Source organism: Lithobates pipiens, unplaced genomic scaffold (genome assembly GCF_037356315.1).
Source record: "Lithobates pipiens isolate NorthernLeopardFrog02 unplaced genomic scaffold, aLitPip1_a1.2 Scaffold_1, whole genome shotgun sequence".
Taxonomy (NCBI): domain Eukaryota; kingdom Metazoa; phylum Chordata; class Amphibia; order Anura; family Ranidae; genus Lithobates; species Lithobates pipiens.
The window spans coordinates 182,757,970-182,779,368 of NW_027507685.1; the positions used below are offsets into that span (position 1 = coordinate 182,757,970).

At 43.1% G+C, this 21,399-nt stretch overlaps 1 protein-coding gene across 8 annotated transcripts in view; it reads right to left on the minus strand.

Annotated features, from left to right (window-relative positions):
* The window catches only part of MVB12B (multivesicular body subunit 12B), a 270,594-nt gene that overhangs the window by 89,801 nt on the left and 159,394 nt on the right, over positions 1–21,399 (minus strand). For all 8 annotated transcript variants that reach the window (XM_077478994.1, XM_077478988.1, XM_077478989.1 and 5 more), the window contains one exon: positions 1,276–1,370. In XM_077478994.1, coding sequence (XP_077335120.1) covers positions 1,276–1,370 — 95 coding nt within the window. The remainder of the gene's footprint in view (positions 1–1,275; positions 1,371–21,399) is intronic.

Genomic DNA, 21,399 nt, shown 5'->3' on the forward strand with positions numbered 1-21,399 from the left:
ACGAAAAATACCGACACGGAGGAGAGATTACATCACTTCCTCTCCTGTGTTTACATTACAGGAGAGGAAGTGATGTCACCGGACATTTTCATTCGTCGGGAGCGATCGCGAGGGGGTGGCCATGAATGAATGGCCGTCCCCTCGTCCGGGATCGCTCCCGAACAAATACCGACCGCCACAGGCACCGGGCGGGGGCCCGATCGGGCCCCCGACCCGCGGGCAGGCAAGGACGTACATGTAAGCCCTTATGCCTGCCCGTGCCATTCTGTCGACGTACATCGTCGTGCGGCGGTCGGCAAGTGGTTAAACATTTCTCTAGAGTTTCCAAACTCATTATATACTCCTGGAGTAAAAATATAATAGCATGTAGTGGGGTTGGGAAAATAAATGGGAGTGAGGGAGTGCACAGGGCAGAGAACTGGTCTGGGGAGGCTGTTATTTTACACAGTACTAAGTACTGCTACCTTGCTGGGAGGGGAAACACTGACCATGTGGATTGCAGGGCATTGTTGCAGAACTCCCAGGCAGAAGGCAGATGGAGAGAGCATGTGTCTCTCAGACAAAACAGCTTGTCAGGGGGCTAAGGCTTTAACCACTTCACGACCACCCAGGTAGATATACTATGGCAGGGCAGCCTTTTGCACCAGATCATGTACTATGTGATCTGACACTTCCGGGTCTGGGGTGCACACGCGCGCTGCTGGTGACCCACTCTACTGTGACCACAGCGGGGGCCCAGCGGCGGGTACAGTGGACATGATGTCCACCAGCACCCACCAATTGTTCAGTACACAGGCAGAACAGCAATTTGCCTATATAAACAAGGGAGATCGCTGTTCTGTTAGTAGGAAAGGCATTGATCCTGTGTGCCTGCAAAGCGGGGACACTGATCTATGCCTTTCTGTAGTAAAAGCACCTGGGAGATGTAGATGGTGATGGTGCATACAGACAGCCATTGATGTTAATGGCTCTACATGTCCATAGCTGGGTACACACAGATGATGCATATAAACGTAGATGTTTAGGTGCCTACTGCTATTTACTTCTATGGTCAACTGTAAGCACCACCCAGTGAAGGGAAAGTACTGGGATTTTTACACTAGAGCATATTGTCAGCCTTTGACAGTCCTTGTACATGAGGCCTTATTATTACAGGTGATATTCAGAAAATACATGGGTCATAAAGATGGAGAAGAGCCAAAGAAATCAATTTAAATAATCACTCCGAAGAACTTTAAAGCATTAAAATTGATGGCAGATCAGTGATGAACTCACCTGAGATAGCGTACAGATTAGACTGCTGGTTTTCAAAGTCTGGCCGAGTGTTATTTCTACCTTTGAATGTTGCAGGAAGAGTTAGAGATATATGTCTGAAAGAAAATAATATATAACTTAAAACAATCCATGAATTGTCGAAATAGGACCATTTCAGCCCTATAGATCAATCCAATACCTTAAACTGCAATAGCTGTCCTGTAAATAATTTTCTTAAAGCCGACGTTTTGGCATGAACATTTTTAGGTAGTTTGTCCAGCTTGGACCATACCCATGGGTTCCCCCTAAAGCTTCCATGACTGTAGTAGAGACCTCTACAGTGATTTCCCACTAGCTTCCATGTCCTGTGCAGAGCAGCTGGCCTCCTGCATTGTGAACACCAGAAGTTGCCCGCTCAATACAGTCCCCATTGAGGGAACACTTTGAATTTTCTCAATGTATGCAAAGTGCTCTCTGATTAGATGAGGTAGCTGGGTGGTGACATCACAATTTCCATCTCATCCAATCAAAGAACACTTTGCATTCATTGAGAAAATGTAAAGTGTTCTGTGAATGCCATCTCTGCCAGGCCAGCAACGTTCTGTGCTCAATAAGCAGCTGGGCCGCTGCCAAGTATGGGACCCGGAAGATAATGGAGAGCATTGTAGTTTTGGTGTCTGTTACGGTAATTTGTCAGCTTCCAGGGAGATTCCACAAGTATAGAATATACATGGTTCAATTGGTCCATGCGGGAACAAGGGAACACAGTAACTATGTAAAAATTGCCTTACCATATACAGACTTTGCTTCCTGTTGAGCAATACTGAACAATAGTGTACTTTTATGACCCTCTTTGCTCACTGTCTCTACCAGATAGGATTTGAAAGGAATTTAATTGTAAAAGATGCAGCTCCTTGCTATTTATCCACCTCCCCAAAAGGTTACATTATTTTGATTTATATATTACAGGTACTTGTATAGCGCCATCAATTTTACACAGTGGACTACACAAAAGTGCCTTTGACAATTAAAAAAAAAAAAAACAACTTTACCTTCTGCTATAAAACATATCCAATAAAATAATGTTTAAAAAAAAAATCGAATTTCTTCATCCATTTAGGCATATATGTATTCTGTTAAATATTTTTGGTAAAAAAATAAATAAATAAAAATCCCAATAAGCGTATATTGATTGGGTTGGGCAAAAGTTATAGTGTCTACAAACTATGGGATATATTTATGGAACTTTTATTTCTGTATTTATTTTTATTACTAGTGATGGCAGTGATCAGTGACTTATAGCACCGCTATACAGGACTGCGATATTTCATTGGACAAATTGGATGCTGATATTTTTGACACTTTGTTGGGGACCATTGACACAATACACTAAAAACGTGCACCGTCCCTGTAATAATGACACTGGCTGAGAAGGGGTTAACATCTGGGGCGATCAAAGGGTTAACTGTGTGCCTAGCCAGTGTTTTAGCATAGTGTAGCCTTCACTATTGCAACTCCCTTCTCACTGGCCTGCCTCTCCATAGGCTATCCCCTCTTCAGTCTATCATGAATGCTGCTGCCAGACTTACCCACCTTACCAACCGCTCAGTGTCTGCCAACCCTCTCCTCCAATCCCTACCCTGGCTCCCAGTCACCAGCAAATTAAATTCAAAATACTAACCACAACATACAAAGCCATTCACAACTCTGCCCCGAACTACATCACCAATCTAGTCTCCAAATATCACCTAAATTGTACTCTCCTCTTCTCAAGACCTCTTACTCTCAAGCTCTCTTGTCTCCTCCTCCCATGCTCATCTCCAGGATTACTCCAGAGCCTCTCCCATCGTCTGGAACTCGCTACCGCCACCTGTCCGGCTATCCCCTACTCCTTGCTACCTTCAGATGATCCCTGAAAACTCCTCTCTTCAGGAAAGCCTATCACGTCTCCAACTAATCTTCTACCACTTCCATCAGCTCATTCCCCACAGTTACAACGTTTTGTACCACCTGCCCCATCCTATTAGACTGTAAGCTCTTCTGAGCAGGGCTCTCTTAATCCTCCTGTATTTTATTGTATTGTAACTGTATTGTCTCCTTTTATATTGTAAAGAGCTGCGTCAACGGCTGGCGCTATATAAATCCTGCATAATAATAATAGTGTGGTAGGTGCTTTTACTAGGGGAATGCATGGATCCCTTGTCCCTGCTTTGCAGAGACACAGAATCCATGCCCTTCCTTATTGTTTACTTATATACATGATCCTGCACAGCGCAGCCGCCCTGTAGCAGTAAAACTGCTATAGGGCGGTCAGCAACTGGTTAAACAGGTTTTCTATTGTGCCAAGAACATGCGCATTACAATATGTACTATTTTCCCCAAACGAAAACCACATACACTGTTCGAATTTTGTTAATTTGAAAAAGCTTTCTATCCTGCTGCTTCGAATGTTCTTGTGAAAACCACGTCTGTCTGACCACACTAACCATTAGAGAACCAAACAAAATTTCTAAAAAATGAAGCTTTTTGAACACAATCCAGTGTATAGCCAGCTATGGATAACACAAGGTACATCAAGAACAGAAAGTTTTTGATCAAGGCAATACAAACAGAATGTGATATTGCTGTCATAAGTCCTATTAATTGTTTTTATTTATGAATGGTAATGCCAGGTCGGCTTCAATGAGACTGGCTTTAGTTAAAATAGATTTTTGCCCAGCTGTTGGCAACGTCAGATTGTGAGTGCTTAAGGATACCACAATTTTAATGATGTTAAATGAATAATAGTTAATAGATATAGCGATGAAAAACTTTTATAAATTTCTTGGTGAACAAAGGATTAAAACATTTAAGGGACTGTGACTGCAGTAAATGGCATCAGAACGATGAGTGGGTGTAGATCAGGGAACATTCTCCGATCAAAGAACCCATAGGCGCTCAGTTTTTAGCATCTCTGGGTTTAGATGTCTAAGACTGGCCATACACCTATAGATTACCTGCAGATTGTCTATGGTCAGATGGAAAAAGTGGAACAGATTCCTCCATCTACGCTGAACTGTGTGGATGGAAGAATCTCCCACTGGCCCAAGCTTCCATATCTTGCTAGTCAGCCCTGCTGGCTCCCACAATACCTGAACATTCTGATTGGGTGCAGGCATTGTTTAGTTCAGGGATCTGCAATTAGTGGACCTCCAGCTGTTGCAAAACTATAAGTTCCATCATGCCTCTGCCTCTGGGTGTCATGCTTGTGGCTGTCAGAGTCTTGCTATGCCTCTTATGATTTGTAGTTCTGCAACAGCTGGAGGTCCGCTAATTGCATATCCCTGGCTTAGGTTGAGAGCCAGCAGGGCCGACTAGCAAGATACTGAAGCTTGGTCCAGTGGGAGATTCCTCCATCCACACAGTTCAGCATACATGGAGAAATCTGTTGCACTTTTTCCATCTAACCATAGAAAATCTGCACATAATCTAAGTGTATGGCCAGCTTAAAGTGCGGTGCCCCCTAAAAAAAAAAAAAAAAAAAAATTTAACAGTCAGCAGCTACAGATACTGCAGCTGCTGACTTAATAAAATAGGACACTTACCTGTCCCAGGGTCCAGCGACGCGGGGGAACGAAGCCCCCCCCCTCGTTCCCCACTCCGCTCGCGGCGCCGTCATTCATACTGTGGGCACCCGGCTGTGGCTTCACAGCCGGGCACCCACTGAGCATGCGCGAGCGGCGCAGGGCACCGTGATACGCCACACAGTCACCTGGGACATGTGACAGGTTCCAGGTGACTGTGCGGCGTGAGGGGAAGTGATGTCACCAGCCCAGGAAAGGAAGAAGGCAGACTACGAGGGACCCCCTAGCAACAGGTATTTAGAGGTGAGTAAATGTTATTTATTTTTTTCCAATTTTTTTTTTTTAAGATTTTTAAACAATTTTGTATTTTTTGGTGGCAACATCACTTTAAATCCCAGTTAAAGTGGTTGTAAACCCTTACAACACACTTTGACCTACAGGTAAGCCTAGATTAAGGCTTACCTGTAGGTCCAAGAAATATCTCCTAAACCTATACGGTTTAGGAGATATTTGCCCGAAGACAGGCACACTGACAGGCGCACTGAGCGCGGCATTTCCAAGAACGGAGCTGCCGCGCGTGTCGGCTCCCGTGCGCATGCGCGGGGGTGACGTCATCGCGGAGCTGCGAGACCCCACCGACAACATGGATGCGCCGGACTACAGGGGACAGCGGTGACATCGCTGGCTCCTGTGTCAGGTAAGTGACACATAATGGACTACTATGCGATGCATAGTAGTCCATTATGCTTTGCCTTTGCAGGGAATAAAAGAGGAAGTAAACTCATCAGGGTTTACTTCCTCTTTAAAATGTCAGGTAAAAAGCCAATCAAGCACAGTCCTGTGCTTGATTGGCTTTAGCAGGTGAGACATTGGGCATTACTTTCAATGGGCTTCCCTATGCAAAAAATTAAAAAAACATGCACAAAAGAAGTGCATGATCCCTTTTAAAAAAAAAAAAAAAAAAAAAAAAAAAATGCCTGACACCAAAATGCATGATTCTTTTTTACCATGTGCTTTGGTGCACATTAACAATTTAATGGCACAAAAAAAAAAAAAAAAAAAAACACATCTTTTGCAGGTGCTAAGCAGTGCCATTAAAATTTATTGGCACTGCTGTGCACCCTCAAAAGGGATACAGGTTTTTTTTTTTGCATTGCAGGGATTTTGTTAGCACTCCCACATTGCACAAATGTTAACCTTAGCTTTACAGGAGGGGGCAGGTCAAATTCCTGATTTTTAGCCTGAAGTCAGCATTTGCATGATACTATATTCAAGAGTCCTGGGCTCTCATGGCCGGCAGAAGAACCGGATGGCCCAAAGAACCGGAGAGTGCGGAAGAAGACCCCTGGAGCTGCCTAATAAATTACTTTAAAAACATTGTACCCCATACTCATTCACATAGGGTGGGGGGGCCGGGATCTGGAGGCCCCCTTATTAAAGGGGCTCCCAGATTCCGATGAGCCCCCACGCCCGCAGACCCCAACAACCAACGGCCAGGGATGTCGGGAAGAGGCCCTTGTCCTCATCAACAGGGGGACAAGGTGCTTGTATGAATAACTTACCTGAGATGGAAGCCCCCGAAGCAACCCTTGTCATCCTCCTCCGACGCCGCCATGATACTTGGAGTGACTTCCGGGTATCACGGCTCCAGCACTGTGACTGGCCAGAGCAGCAATGACGTCACCCCAATGCATGCGTGCGGGAGCCATCACTAATGGCATGATTGCCGTTAGCAGCGGCATGCTTTGTGTGCCTGCACGCCGCTGTCTATGGCGCATTCACCGTAGACAGCGGTGCCTGTCATTTGCAAATATCTCCTAAACCGTGTAGGTTTAGGAGATATTTCTTGGACCTACAGGTAAGCCTTAATCTAGGCTTACCTGTAGGTCAAAGTGGTCTGTAAGGGTTTGCAACCACTTTAATAGCATGCTATGCCAAGCTGTGGTTTCCAAAGCGAGCAAAGTCCTTTCTTGTATTGAGAGGTATGGACTCGAGAAAGAGATATCATTTTGCCCTTGTACAAATCATTAGTAAGACCTCATCTGGAATATGCATTACAGTTTTGGGCAACGGTTCTCAGAAATAATATCTGGGAACTGGAGAAAGTGCAGAGAAAGGCAACCAAAATGATAAGAGGCATGGAGCAGCTCAGCTATGAGGAAATATTAGAGTGAATCTATTCCCTCTTGAGAAGAGGAGATTAAAGTGGATTTAAACCCAATGTCATCCTTTCTAAACTACTGCCATAGGGGTTATCTATAAGGCTATACAAGCCTCCTGCATGTATCCCTACCTGTCAAATTTCTCCCCTCTGTCTGTTATGAGAACCGAAAAACTGCAGATTCTGTGGGTGGGTCTGTTGTCTGGAGCTCAGCGGGTGGAGTCATGATGTCAGTAGACTCCCCGCCCACCTCTACACTCCCCTTGTCAATATGCATTTTTTCCTGTGTATTTCTTACACTGAACTTCTGCTATGATCTCCAACATCCAGTGAAAAGACAGGAAAGTAACCACATGACTTCAGAATGCCCAATTATGTTGGGGTGGGGAACATCCAATCCTGACAGAGCAGAAGAAAGGAGTGGGAGGGAATGAAAAAATAATGCATGTCTCTTAGGCTAGTGCATGAGATATGTAAATCACCTGTCACTCACAGCAAGGGGGAGGATTTGACAATGTTTTTCTGTGTTTGTCAAGATTTATCTCACTGAACAATAAAAGAGGATTGCTCAGAGCTGGATTAACTCTTTGTGGCAAGACTGGGCTCAAATGATAGGAAATCTTATACTCTACATTATGACATTGAAAAAAAAAAAAACATTTTCGTGTTTACATCCACTTTAAGGGGGGATATGATTAACATGTACAAATATATAAGGGGTCCATATAGTGAACTTAATGTTGAGTTATTCACTCTAAGGTCCTCACAGAGGACAAGAGGGCATGCTTTACGTCTGGAGGAAAAAATATTTCATCTCCAAATACGGAAAGGTTTCTTCACAGTAAGAGCTGTGAAAACGTGGAACAGACTTCCTCCAGAGGTGGTCCTGGCAAGCTCAGTAGATTGCTTTAACCTCCCTGGCGCTATTCCCAAGTGTAGCTCAGTGTTTTTTTCAGTACCAAAAGCGGTAACCCCCAGCAACACTCGGGATCGCATGGTAGGATCCAGGTACAATTACTTACCTTGAACCTAGGATCCTGCGATGTCCCCCCGCTGTGTGTGCGAGCCGTCCTCTGCTTGGTTCATCACAGCGCCGAACTCCGTTCCCTGCAAGCTTTGCGACGCACGGGGACAAAGCACAGCGCCAAATTCAAAAAGTGAAACACACACACACACACACAATATATACAGTACACTGTAATCGTACAGATTACATTAATGTATCAAATGATTTCACATCCCCTTTGTCCCTTTATCCAGTTCCCTGCATGCATTTTTATATTATAAATACGGTTCTTTCTGCCTGGAAACTGGAGATTGTCCATAGCAACCAAAACCATCCCTTTACATCAAAAGCGGTTTTAGACCAGCTAGAAAACAGCGATAATAACTTAGAATCACTTGCAGAACTGAGCGATAGTGATTTGTGGGGAAATCTGTCAAACACTGAAAGTAATGACAGCGACAATTCTGCAACTTGGCACATTTCAGTGTTTTTGATTTGATTACATTATTGAATAATTTTTATTAATATTATATTCTTTGTTATAATTATTTATAGTTATTTATTATATTATCATTTATGATTTTGTGTTTCAAACTGTATCATACCCGGGATGTCTATTAGACTTTTGTTTGGACAGATTTAAGTGTGTTATTCCTAAGAATTACAGGTTTACAATATAAAAACGCCAAATTTCCATGCAAAACATTGTACCTCTATGAGCATCAAAAATCTGAAAAGATCATACCGCCAGGGTTACATATAGTTACATAGTCAGTAAGGCTGAATAAAGACACCAGTCCATCGAGTTTAACCTGAGAGTGTCTACAATTGTCCCTATCCCTTTACATTACACACTCACACCAGTCCCTACCCTCAAGGAGCCCACAATCCAAGGTGCCCATTCACTGTGCCGCTTATAGGGTGGTTAAAAAAGTCCTGGATTCTTTCCTAAATATGTAGAATATAACTGGGTACTGACATTTATAGGTAAAGTCAATCCAGGGAAAATGTGATTGCCTCTCGGGGGATCAAGGAGGGTTTTATTTCCACCCTGCAGTAGCAAATTGGATCATGCTTTGCTAGGGGGTTTTGCCTTCCTCTGAATCAACTGTGGGTATAGGTTTGTTAATTCAACCAAAAAAAAATAAAAAAAGTGTGGACTTGTGTCTTTTTTCCTGATTAACTATGTGACTATGGATGTGATATGTTGTTTGCCATCACACTGTATGAAAATTATGTGCAAAGGAGCCATCTACTTTCATTATTTATATATGAAATGCTGTAATTTCTTTGCTGCCCTCTAGATGTCACCCCTGCTATATGTAACAAGTATGTCTGGGACCATTCTCATTTATCCAAGGTATATCTGGTATTAATCACATACAACTGGGCTTCTTTTGTAATATTGAAGATATTTTTTTACCATTTCAAGTATACTTCAGTTCTAATGAGCTTTTGGGAAACACCCCAGTACGGGGTATGCTGGGATATTTTAGAACTGAAGAAGTGGCTTGAATAAGCTAGGAAATGTCTTCAACATCACAACACAAGTCTGATTCAATGTGACCAACTACTATTAGGTATATGTAAAGCTGAACTCCAGGTATGGTCTTAATTGCATACTTACATTGGTCCAGCTTGGTATAATGTATGCATACAGCTTCTCATATCTGATAAACCATTGCGGAAGCTGACGATCACTGTAGTAGTCGCAGAAGCAATCTTTTGTATGCTGTGCAGAACTACAAGCTTCCCCACTGCAGCGCATACTAACCATAGGGGGTCACTTGCTCAGCACTACCTCCCTTGACAGAACGCCCTGTATATTTTTCAATGAATACAAGCGGGGAGATTTACTAAAACTGGACTGTGCAAAATCTGGTGCAGCTCTGCATAGAAGCCAATCAGCTTCCAGGTTTTTTTTTCCAATCAAAGCTCAAGGCTGGGTTCACACTGCGGACGGATGCGGCTCACAGCAGGGGTCCAGTGCGTCCCTGTTCTTCATTTCAGGGACAAATCGGGGACAAATTTTTGCCTAAATTCAGACCTGAAACCGACCAGGAGACGCACAGGACTCCTGTGCAAGCCGCTCTGCAGCTGCCCAAAAGAGGTGTGAACCGGCTCCATAGAGAACTGGTCACAATCTCCTGTCATGTGAATTGGATGCGGGTGAAACCAGAATCCAATTCGCACTAGTGTAAACCAAGCCTAGTTAAAAGCTGAATGGTTACAATGCACAGCTGCACTAGATTTTGCACACTCCAGTTTTAGTAAATCAACCCCAAGAACTTCTCTGATTCGATGAGGTGGAGATTGTGAAGTCACTGCCCCTTCTCTCCACCTCTTTCAATCAGGAAATACCTTGAATTCATAAAAAAAATAAAAATAAAAGGCGTTCTGCGAATGGTGGAAGCGCCGAGTAAGCAAACCCCTGTGGTCAGTGGGCAGCAAGGCAGCCGCTTGCAAAGGATCCAGAAGATTGTGGCCATCACTGTAGTAGTGCTGACTACTACAGCGATTGTCATCTTCCACCATGGTCCCCCAGGTATGCGATATACTTAGGTTAAGTATGCAAATAAGATCATATACCTTGAGGTCAGCTTTAGCAAAAAAAAAAAAAAATAAATAAAGTTTTCATTATTCCATTTTTCAGATGGAAGAATCGTTAATGCTGGCTATAATCAGCGTGTATTTTCTGCTGCTGATCTGGACTACAAGTGCAATAATCAGATAATTGAAAGAGTGAAATGGTAACAGGGCAGAGGTAAGCAAATATAGCCAAGTGCAGGAGCCAAAGAATTGATCAATGGAAAGAGCAGATAGCCTTTGAGAACCTTACAGACATAACACAAGACAATCAGAAGAAGAAAAATGTATGCATTTTTAGCATTAATGTTCTCCATCAATTCATGCCAAAGTAATTACCTTGTGGTATCATTGCCCCTCCTTTTTAAATTGTAAGCTCTCATGCACAGGACCCTTCTAACCCCCGTTTTGAATAGTATTGTGATTGTACCATCTTCCTTTATTTTGTAAAATGTTAACTACTGACACTTTAAAAAAATCCCAATACAAATAATAAAAAAAAAAAAAAAAAAAAGAAGAAGTAAAGCCGATGCATGGCTACTCATCAGGATGTCATTTAAAAAAGGTCTTACGGTGTATTAATGGCATTGGAACATTGAAATAACACTGAGTACTGACACTTATCTTGTTATTACCGATGTACTGATGATCTCACTGTGGAGCATCCATGATAGGTAAGCAGCTTCTGCACACTGAGGCTCGGTTTAGGTTCAGAGCCGGTGTAGTTTCCAGTCAGCAGTTTAGGTGCAATTTAGGTGATAATTTGACATGTAAATTGCACCTGAACCAGACTTAAAAATGCACAGGACCCTTTTTCATTCGCGCCGCAACCGGCCCACATATATGTGAACCGGCTCCTTTGAAAGCCAATCTGGTCCACGTGTTATGCGGATCGGATGCATTTCAAAACGCATCTGATTTGCATATATGTGAACAGTTGTGGAGGTATAGTTTAGGCCAGAAATTGACATGCTCAAATCCAAAATGAAATTTATTCTAAAGTTGTTACAAAAGCCAGCTCATTTTAGGGGCCAGACATCACCCCTTAATCTGAACCTGTTGGAATATAGATACTATGGGATTTACTAAACCTGGATAGTGAACAATCTGATGCAGCTGTGCATGGTAGCCAATCTTCTAACTTCAGCTTGTTCAATTAGGCTTTGACAAAAAAAAAAAATAAATAAATAAAAAAAAAAGAACGAAACTGAAAAGGTTTCTATGCAGAGCTGCACCTGATTTTGCAATCTCCAGTTTAAGTAAGTCAACCTCAATGAGGTTGAGTTACTAAAGACAAACAGGCGCTGCACTTTGCAAGTGCAATTGCACCAATTTCCCCCCAGAGTTTATGGAAATCAGCAGAGCTTTACCACATTTACTAATGTGCAAGCAAATATGTTTTTTTTTTCCTATTGCACCCGATTGGGTATTCTTTACAAAGTGAAGTTTCACCACAAATAAATTTTCTAGGAAAAACAGGGTAACTACATTTGCAAACTCTGCCATTTATTTGCCTTTAGTACTGTAAATGAACCGCACAATGCGATAAGTTATTGATTACCAGCTGCTGAACATTTCTCTAGTGCTGCATAACTTGTCACATCCTGAGTGAAGTAATAAAAAAAAAAAAAAAAAAAAAAAAAAAAAAAGAGTGATGAAGCACACTCTTCTAAATAAAAAAAAAAATGCAGCTCCTAATTATTAATAATAAAAATAATAGCCCCTTTGTTGTCTCTGAGGAGTTCTCTGTTCTGCCTTGTCTGTGACAGGCAGCACAGAGAACATTAGAGCTGAAGCTGCATGCTCCAACCTCTCTGCCATCCCCGCCCACCACTTACCTCAGAGTGGGAGGTGAGAAGATGGTGTAAGCCCTGCATGCTCTGCTCATGTAGTGAAATTACTGCACAAGCCGGGACAGGTATGCGAGTGCTCACATTTCATACAACAGGTGACACCTGGCAGGAAGCTTTGTTAGTTTTCTATATATTGAAAGCTGCTGTATTCCCTAAAATAATTAAGGGTGAGAACTGCACCAGGTTCCATTTCACTTTGAAATAGAAACTGGCATAGATGACACAGATATACTTGCAAAAGGTCTGTCAGCTTAGTTAAAGCGGAGATTCACCTAACTTTACAAGGTGGTCTTAAACTAAAGACGTGTGTGTGTGTGTGTGTGTGTGTGTGTGTGTTTTATATATTTCATTCTGGGACCTGTGTGTGTCCCAGAAGCAGGGGTGGCCATTCAGAAAGCTCTACACGACTTGCGTGTGTGCAGTAGGAAACCGGCTGTGAAGCCTGATGGCTCCACTGCCAGTTTCCCTTAGTTGTAATGGCAACACCTGCACCCAAGCCAGTGGCTGAATTGGCCTAAGGGGGCTGACAGGTAAGTGTCCTTGTAGCTGCTGACTAACAACAAAAAAAAAAAAAAAAACTTGTGGCTGGAACGCCGCTTTAAATGTGGCACATGCCAGAAATTAGCATGGCTGAAAAAGCAGCCTCCATCTCTAGCTAGTTGTGATCAGGCGGTATTGCTTCTAGTGGAGGGTCACCCTGTTCAACATCACATTTAGCCTTACAGGGCATATAGAAATATATGGGAAAAAGTATATGTAGTACTTTGTCTCATAGGAAAGTGATAGGTGTAAACAAATTTATAGTGATACCACATGCTGGGAAGAAAAGCCTATTACTTGCCAGCATATTGTAGAGAAGGACCTTTGCGCTCTGCTCTGGAAACAGTAGTCTCTCTACAGAGGTCTAACATAATCACAGTTGAGTCAGACCCAGAGCTCTCCAATCAGCAGGGAGCGTTCACATTCCAATTGGACTCAAATCAGGCTTTAACCCCCCTAGCGGTAAGCTCGGGTACGGATTTTAATTACAGGAGCGGTAACCCCGAGCCAGACTCGGGATCACATCGCTGGATGCAGGGGAGGACACAGGGAGAGTTACTTACCTTGTCCCCTGGATCCAGCGATGTCCGCCGCGCTGTGTGAGCGAGCTGTCCTCCGCTCGATTTACAGTGCCAAATGCCGCCGAGATCCGTTCCCTGCGACGTTACGGCGCACGGGAGCAGAGAACGGCGGCAAATTCAAAAAAGTAAAAGTACACAAAACACACACAGCACTGTAATCTTACAGATTACAGTGCTGTATTAAAAAATACACACCCCCTTTGTCCCTAGTGGTCTGTGCAGTGCCCTGCATGCACTTTTATATTATAAATACTGTTTTTTCTGCCTGGAATTTGGAGATTGTCCATAGCAACCAAAACTTGTCCCTTTTCAGTGTTTTAGGATTTGATTACATTATTGAATATTTTTTATTATTCTTTATTATATTATAAACTTTATCATACCCGAGATGTCTGCTAGACTCTGGTTTGAACAGATTTAAGAGCGTTATTCCTAAGAATTACAGGACTACAAAATAAAACGCCAGATTTCCATGCAAAATAATTGTACCGCTTTCAGCACCTAATTCCAGACTGAATCATACCGCCAGGGAGGTTAAGGCAAATGCCTGGTGTAACTTATACCAGCAGAAATGCACTTTTTGCCAATCTCGCTTACAGCGGCTTCCACTAATAGATGTGCAAAATGGCATATGAGAATATGCTAATTAGTGTGATTTAAACCTATTCTGCAATTCCAGATCACAAATTGTTTTATCTCTTGCTATCAGCATATAACCCATACTTTTAATAAAAGTCCACCGAAACTGACTGGATGCTAGGGAAAGCCAATTTTAATTAAAATATGTATTACATTCACTGCACTACAAGTAACATTTTTTTTTTTTTTTTTTTAACTGCAGTAGTAAAAGCTTTCAGATTCAGATCTTGCACATGAAGAACGAGCATATGGCAAATGAAATACCACTATAAAGACTAGTTCCCCCCAGGAAATAATCTGGGACACGTCTCCATTCACATTACAGTCTTTACAATTAATCATCATTTCAGGCAACTGCGCTGACATAAACAACCACTCTGTGTTTGTAATTAGAACAAACTCCATCATATTAGGTACAGAGAAAGAAGATTGAGACAATTAAGCGTTTAACCAGTTAATGGCTTTTTGCAAACATCTGTAGTGGTTGCAAACAAATAATTCAGGCTGTCAGGATCCCCAGGGGATGGAGATCGCTGGACAGGGGTTGGATGGGGTGTTAGTTATGCAGTGGCGGCCCATCCATTAGGGGCGCTCAGGTGCCACCCCCCTATATGCAGTGGATAAATTCATGCATAGCATGAATCTATCCATAGCCGCAGCCCCCTATTCATGTGTCAGGCCCCTTTAAGGGCACCAGGTGCATGAATTGCAGCGGCCAGGTTTTTTTTTTTTTGAAGCACCAGATTAGGGCCAGAGGCTCTAATAGGCTTCAAAATAGGGTGGGCTTGGGTCGCAGAGGATGCAACTGGAGCTCATTCAGGTGTGTTGCAACAGCAAATGAAAATTCGCTATTGCAACACTGATCCTCCTCCCGGCCAATTGGGAAGCAGGTATGAAACCGGTTTCCTGATTGGTCAAAATGTCAGGTGATCCTATTGGGCGCCGGGGGGAGCAGAGAGGAGACAAACCGCTTAAGCTGTTTCAGGAGAGGACATCGGAGCAGGTTTCACTGAGCCCACCACGCTTAAGAACAGGGGCAACCGCGATGGAAGATGGCCGCATCAGCTCCAACCACTGCCCTCACCGCCCGCATCCAGGGCAAGGACAGTGGGTAGGGGTTTGCTGGGGGTGTTAGTGCCGTGCAGGGGAGAGGGAGGTTAGGGGCAGTTGTGTTAGTGCTGCCCGAGGGGGGGGGGGGTTGTTTGTTTGCCCCCGCTGCCACCCCCCACCAGCCACCACTGGTTTTAGATGAAGTATAGTTCAACACTTGTTTCTGGTATGTATGTTCAGAACAATACTGTAATGTATTGCTTGTTAGTGTAGTGCTGACCAGTCCTCTCCAAGTATGCTATACACTGAAGAAGTCCCGATGACTGCCCTCCACTTTCTGCCCTCTTCTCTATTTAAATAACTCCTTGTGTTTACAGAATTCAATAAGTTCTGTGAATGAAGGAGAGAATCTGGTCATTCACCCTCCCCTCCTTTATTTACAGAATGTGTTGCATTCTGTAAAAAAAAAAAAAAAAAAAAAAAAATTATTTTCAGGTTTTCCGAAGACGTGTGGAAAAAAAAAAAATGAACTGTTCAAAAGACTAATTACGCCTTATAGAATAGACGCTGGGGTGTTTGCTTTCCAAAATAGGGTCCCTTTGTGGGCAATTCCACTGCCCTGGTACTCCAGGGCCTTCACAAATGTAATGCGTCATTATGAAATTAGAGGTGTAATTTATGCTCCTAGAATCCCTGATGGTGCTCCCTGCATGTTGGACCTCTCTATTTGGCCAGGCTGTGTAAAAGTCTCACACATGGTATGCTATACTTGGGATGAGTAGCAGAATGTATTTTGGGGTGTATTGCGAGTATGCATATTGCTGGGTGTGAGAAATAAATTATGACAATTTTGTGGGAAAAAAAAAAAATTCTTAATTTTCCCAAGAATTGTGAGAAAAAAAAAAACTCACCATGCCTCTTACTAAATACCTTGGACGGTCTACTTTTCAAAAAGGGGTCATTTGGGGGTATTTGTACTTTCTTGACATTTCCGGGCCTCAAGAAATGATAGGCCGTCAGTGTTTCAGGTGTGATCAATTTTCAATGATTTGCCCCATAGCTTGTAGACTATAACATTCAAAGAGACTAAATAATATCCACTAATTTGGGTTATTTTTAAAGGAGATGTAGCAGTATACATTTTGGCCCAAATTTATGAACAAAAATTATTTATTTGCAAAATGCTATCAAAGAAACGAAAAAAGGGTTTTTTCCTTTTTCTAAATTTTCGCTCTTTTTTCACTTATGTCGAAAAAAAAAAACCCAGTGGTGATTAAATACCACCAAAAGAAAGCTCTATTTGTATGAAAAAAAACGATAACATGTTTGTTTGGGTACAGTGTAGTATGACTAAGTAATTGGCATTCAAAGTGTGAGAGCGCTGAAAGCTAAAAAAAAAAATTGGTCTGGGTAGGAAGGGTGTATAAATGCCCTGTATTGAAGTGGTTAAAGCGGACCTTCAGTAATTTTTTTCAACTTTCCACCTATTAAATCTTCTGCCCTTGTTGTTTTAACTTTGGATAGTAAAACATTTTTTTTTCTGCCAGTAAATACCTTATACAGGCTACTTCCCGTTTCTTATCTGGTTGGAGGGAAGCTTCAGAATGGCAAAGATTTTTTTATTACAAATTATGTGAGCAGATTACGGTTCTTCTTCAACCACTTCCGGACCAGCCATCCCAGTTTTACTGCGGCAGGTTGGCTCGGCAAATCGACGCTACCTGACGTCAGGCATGAGCGCCCACCCCCTAGGCGGCCGCACCGATCGGATTCGCTTCAGGACCGATCAGTCTCCAGGCCAGTGGGCCTGCTGATCGGTTCTGATGAATGAAATCCTCCCCTTCCTTTGTAAGCATAAACACAGACGGGAAGTGATGTCATCTCCCTCTCTGGAATTCTTTTCCATTCCAGAGAGGAGAGAGGACATCCAAACGTGAGTTGCACCAACACTACACTGACACAGTACACATAGGCACATATTTCACCCCTCGATCGCCCCCACCCCCATTAACCCCTTCCCTCCCTGTCACTGTGTCACCCAGTGCAGTGTTCATATTTTTCTTTGATCACTGTACTGGTGTCATTTGTGACACTAATCAGCATTAGGGTACTTACTAGTGGCCTCAGATAGGTCTAGTGGCCCCCTTTAATAGAGGTTTAATCCCTTGATCACCCCCTGTCCACAGTGATCACCATATAAGTATCCCAGGTGACGCTGGTTAGTTGTTTTTTTTTTATAGCATCAGGGCACCCGCCATATACTACCTAATAAAGGGTTTAACCCCCTGATCACCCGGCAGGTGATATCAGTTAGGTTTCACCGTCAGTTAGGGTCTGCGTTGCCCCAGGCAGTGTCAGATTAGTGCCAGTAGCGCTAACACCCACCATACACCTCCCTTAGTAGTATAGTGTCTGAACGGATCAATATCTGATCAGGTCTATACTAGTGTCCCCAGTAGTTTAGGGTTCCTAAAAAACAGTGTTAGCGGGATCAGCCCAGATACCTGCTAGCACCTGCATTTAGCCCCTCCACCCAGCCCACCCAAGTGCAGTATCAATTGATCACTGTCACTTACAAAACACATAACTGCAGCATTCACAGAGTCAGGCCTGATCCCTGCGAATGCCAACAGTTTTTTGGTAGCATTTGAAACAGTCGCTGACAGTCAAGTGCTCTTTTCCTGTGAGTCACATTAGTGTACCCGTAAATTTAGAGGCCAAAATGTGCATTCCAAGGTACACTAGTGAAGAGGCCTACACGTTTATGAGCCTGGCAGATGAGAGTGAAGAGAGTCACTCATGTGTTTGATTCAGGGTCAGAATATTTACCAGTAGACAGCAGCGGCACCCTGACTGATAGCTCGGACAATGGAGTAGTAGTCCCTGACAAAGTCAGGCATATCAGACCCCATTCTTCTGCTGCTGTTGAGGTGCAAGACCCGCAGGGCTCTTGTATGGCGCAAAGAGCCAGTACTAGTATCGCTCATTTTTATGGTGAGCTGGCAAGCACCAGCGGCATAGTACATCTTGGTCGTACATCCAGCACTGCAGTAACACTTGGTGACATGGAGCATCCCATAAGTGTTACTGCAGTATATCACAAGTTGGAGAGGTGGCTAGAACAACTAGTGTCCAGCAGCCACCAAGAAGACCCAAAGGTCTGTCGAGCCCATAGTGCCCTTCCTGCTGCATTTGCCAATCTGAATTGGGAGCCCACCACTTCTGAAGCACCCATACTTCCCCCATTCACTGGCCAACCCGGAATTCAGGTGGAAACAGTTGATTTTACATCACTTGATTTTTTTCACAGTTTTTTTCAAGGAAGATCTCTATAGATCTGTTGTGGACCAAAGCAATTTGTATGCAGGTCAATTCATCACCGTGAATCCCCAGTTGCCCCCTGCCAGAGATTGGAGACCTCTTACAGTCTCCGAATTTAAGACCTTCCTGGGCCCTATCTCTCCTCATGGGCGTAGTGAAGAAAAGTGAGTTGCGGTCATATTGGTCCACTGACCCAATTCACCATATGGCCGTGTTCTCTGCCTCCATGACCAGGACACAATACGAGCAGATCTTGCGGTTCATGCATTTCAATGAAAACGATCGGCTCCATAAAATTCGGCCACTCGTAAACCACTTCAACCAGCAGTTTGAAGCTTCCCGAGCACGTTGTCTGCATTAATGAGTCCCCGATTAAGTTTTCCGGCTGCTTGTCTATCAAACAGTATCTTCCCAGCAAGCGTGCCAGATATGGGGTCAAGCTGTATAAGCTCTGTGACAGGGCAACAGGCTATACATATAGTTTTATGGTTTACGAGGGAAAGGATAGTCACGTGGAGCCGGAGAACTGCCCAGACTACATAGGGAGCGCTGGTAAGATTGTGTGGAACTTGGTGTCACCCTTATTCGGAAAGGGCTATCACTTGTACGTGGACAATTATTACACAAGAGTGACACTTTTTAGTCACCTTTTTGATTGTGGAATTGGCGCATTTGGCTCCATGCTATCTAAATCACCAGGGCTTCCCTCAAGGACTTGTAGGATCCTGACTTAGAGGGGAGGGGGGGGGGGGGGAAGAGCCTGCTTGAAATGTAATAATTTGTTAGCAGTGAAGTGGAGGGATACACGGAAGGTTTTCATTCTGTCCTCCCTTCAAGTAGATACAACTGTCCAAATTTCTACGGCAACTGGTGTTGTGGAGAAACCCCTCTGTCCATAAATACAACCTTAACATGGGAGGGGTGGAACCAGTTGTTGGCGTCGTACCCGATTGCCCGTAAGGCCAGACGCTGGTATAAAAAAAACACCTGTATATTTATTCCAATTGGCTCTGCTGAATGCTTTTGTGCTATACAAAGCTTCAGGACAAACTGGATCCTTCCTAAAATGCCAGGAAGAGATCATCACAGCTCTGTTTCCAGTTGGTGCTGTGGCCCAACTTCCCAACAAAAATGCAGTGAGGCGGCTGCATGAGAGGCATTTTCTGTATATGTTCCCTGGTACCCCTACCCAAAGAAGAGGTCATGTCTGCAGAAAACGCAAATATAGGCGTGACAGACACTTTTATTGTCCCTCCTGTCCTGACCAACCTGGTCTCAGCATTGGTGACCGTTTCAAATGCTACCCCACACTAGTGGAGTATTAGCATAGGGTACAGCATTGCAGTCCTAGTGCACATTTACACAGGGTCTCGAAAGATGAGATGGCCATCACATTTTGAGAGACCCTAATCTGGAATGTTTACAGTTAGTTTACAGCTTATAAAAATGCAAAAATAAAAATAAAAAATAAAAAAAAAAAAAAGCCAAAAAGAGTTATCGTTTTATTTTTCTTCCGCTATTGTTCTCTTTCTTACGTTTGATCTCATTGTCCGCTCTCTATTGTTCTATATATATTGTTCTCTCGTGTTACTGTATTTTAGAATTGTAATGTTTTATTTATACTGTGTTTTATTGTAATTTTTTTTGCAGGTATGGTATGTCTTACTGTTGTATTGTAAAGTTACTTTATTGTTAATCCATCATTTGCTTAGCAGGTACACTCAGCTGCAGCACAGGTTTATTTATTCGTAAAGCCATGACTCCAGCGTTGTAGGAGGTGATTTCACCAAAAAGCATATATGCCAAAGCATGGGGGCAGGGGAGGAGGGGCAATTTGCGACTAATATTAGGGGTGGATTGTCCCCATGCTTTGTCATAAATTTTTTAGGCACAGATTGCAATAAAAAAAACAAACAAAAAAAACGTTGTTTTATTGAGTTACTGTTTTATTGTTACCACTGTTGGTTTTACAGTTACGCCATTGAGCTGCAGCATTGATTTATTTATCTTGACAGCAACAGCGTTTGCTCTCACGATACGCAAATCAGCGACTCTAGCGCTGTAGGAGGCGATTTAACCACCACAGTTTAAAATATATATATATTTTTTTAAATAGTGCATGTGTGTCCATTAGAAGTGGGTGGATGAAGGGCGGTATTATAATAGTGGGCATACCCACCAATCAATCTCTTTTTCATTTAGCCCACAGGCTGCATGAAAAAAAGAACAGTACAATATATGCCCAACAAGGACCAGCAATGTACTGGTATGTTGCTGGATTTTAAATGGTTATACCAGAATGATGCCTGCAGGTTTAGGTATCATTCTGTAAAAGAAATCCTAGCGGCTAATTGGCCTGTAGACAAGCAACACCATCCCCCACCACACACACACACACACACACACACACACACACACACACACACACACAGTCTTCCATGATTTTCTCTGGCTCCCTTTTCCCACCAGGGAACCTGAGAATGCAGCCGGTGCTGACCATAGAGCCGATTGGAGGCTCCAATCATCTCTATGGCCCAAGAAAAATAATAAATGAAAGGAACAGTTTAAAAATAAAATAAAAAAGCAAAAAAAAAATAAAAAAAAAAAGACACCCCTGTCCCCCTGTGCTTACGCGCAAAGGCGAACGCAAGCGTCGGTCTCGTGTTGTATGTAAACAGCAATTTCACCATGCATGTGAGGTAGCACCACAAACGTTAAATCAAGGGCAGTAATTTTAGCAGTAGACCTCCTCTGTAAAGTGGTAACCTGTAAAGGCTTTTAAAAATATTAGATTTGTAGTTTCTCCGCTGCATGTTTGTGCACATTTTAAAGCATGTTGTGTTTG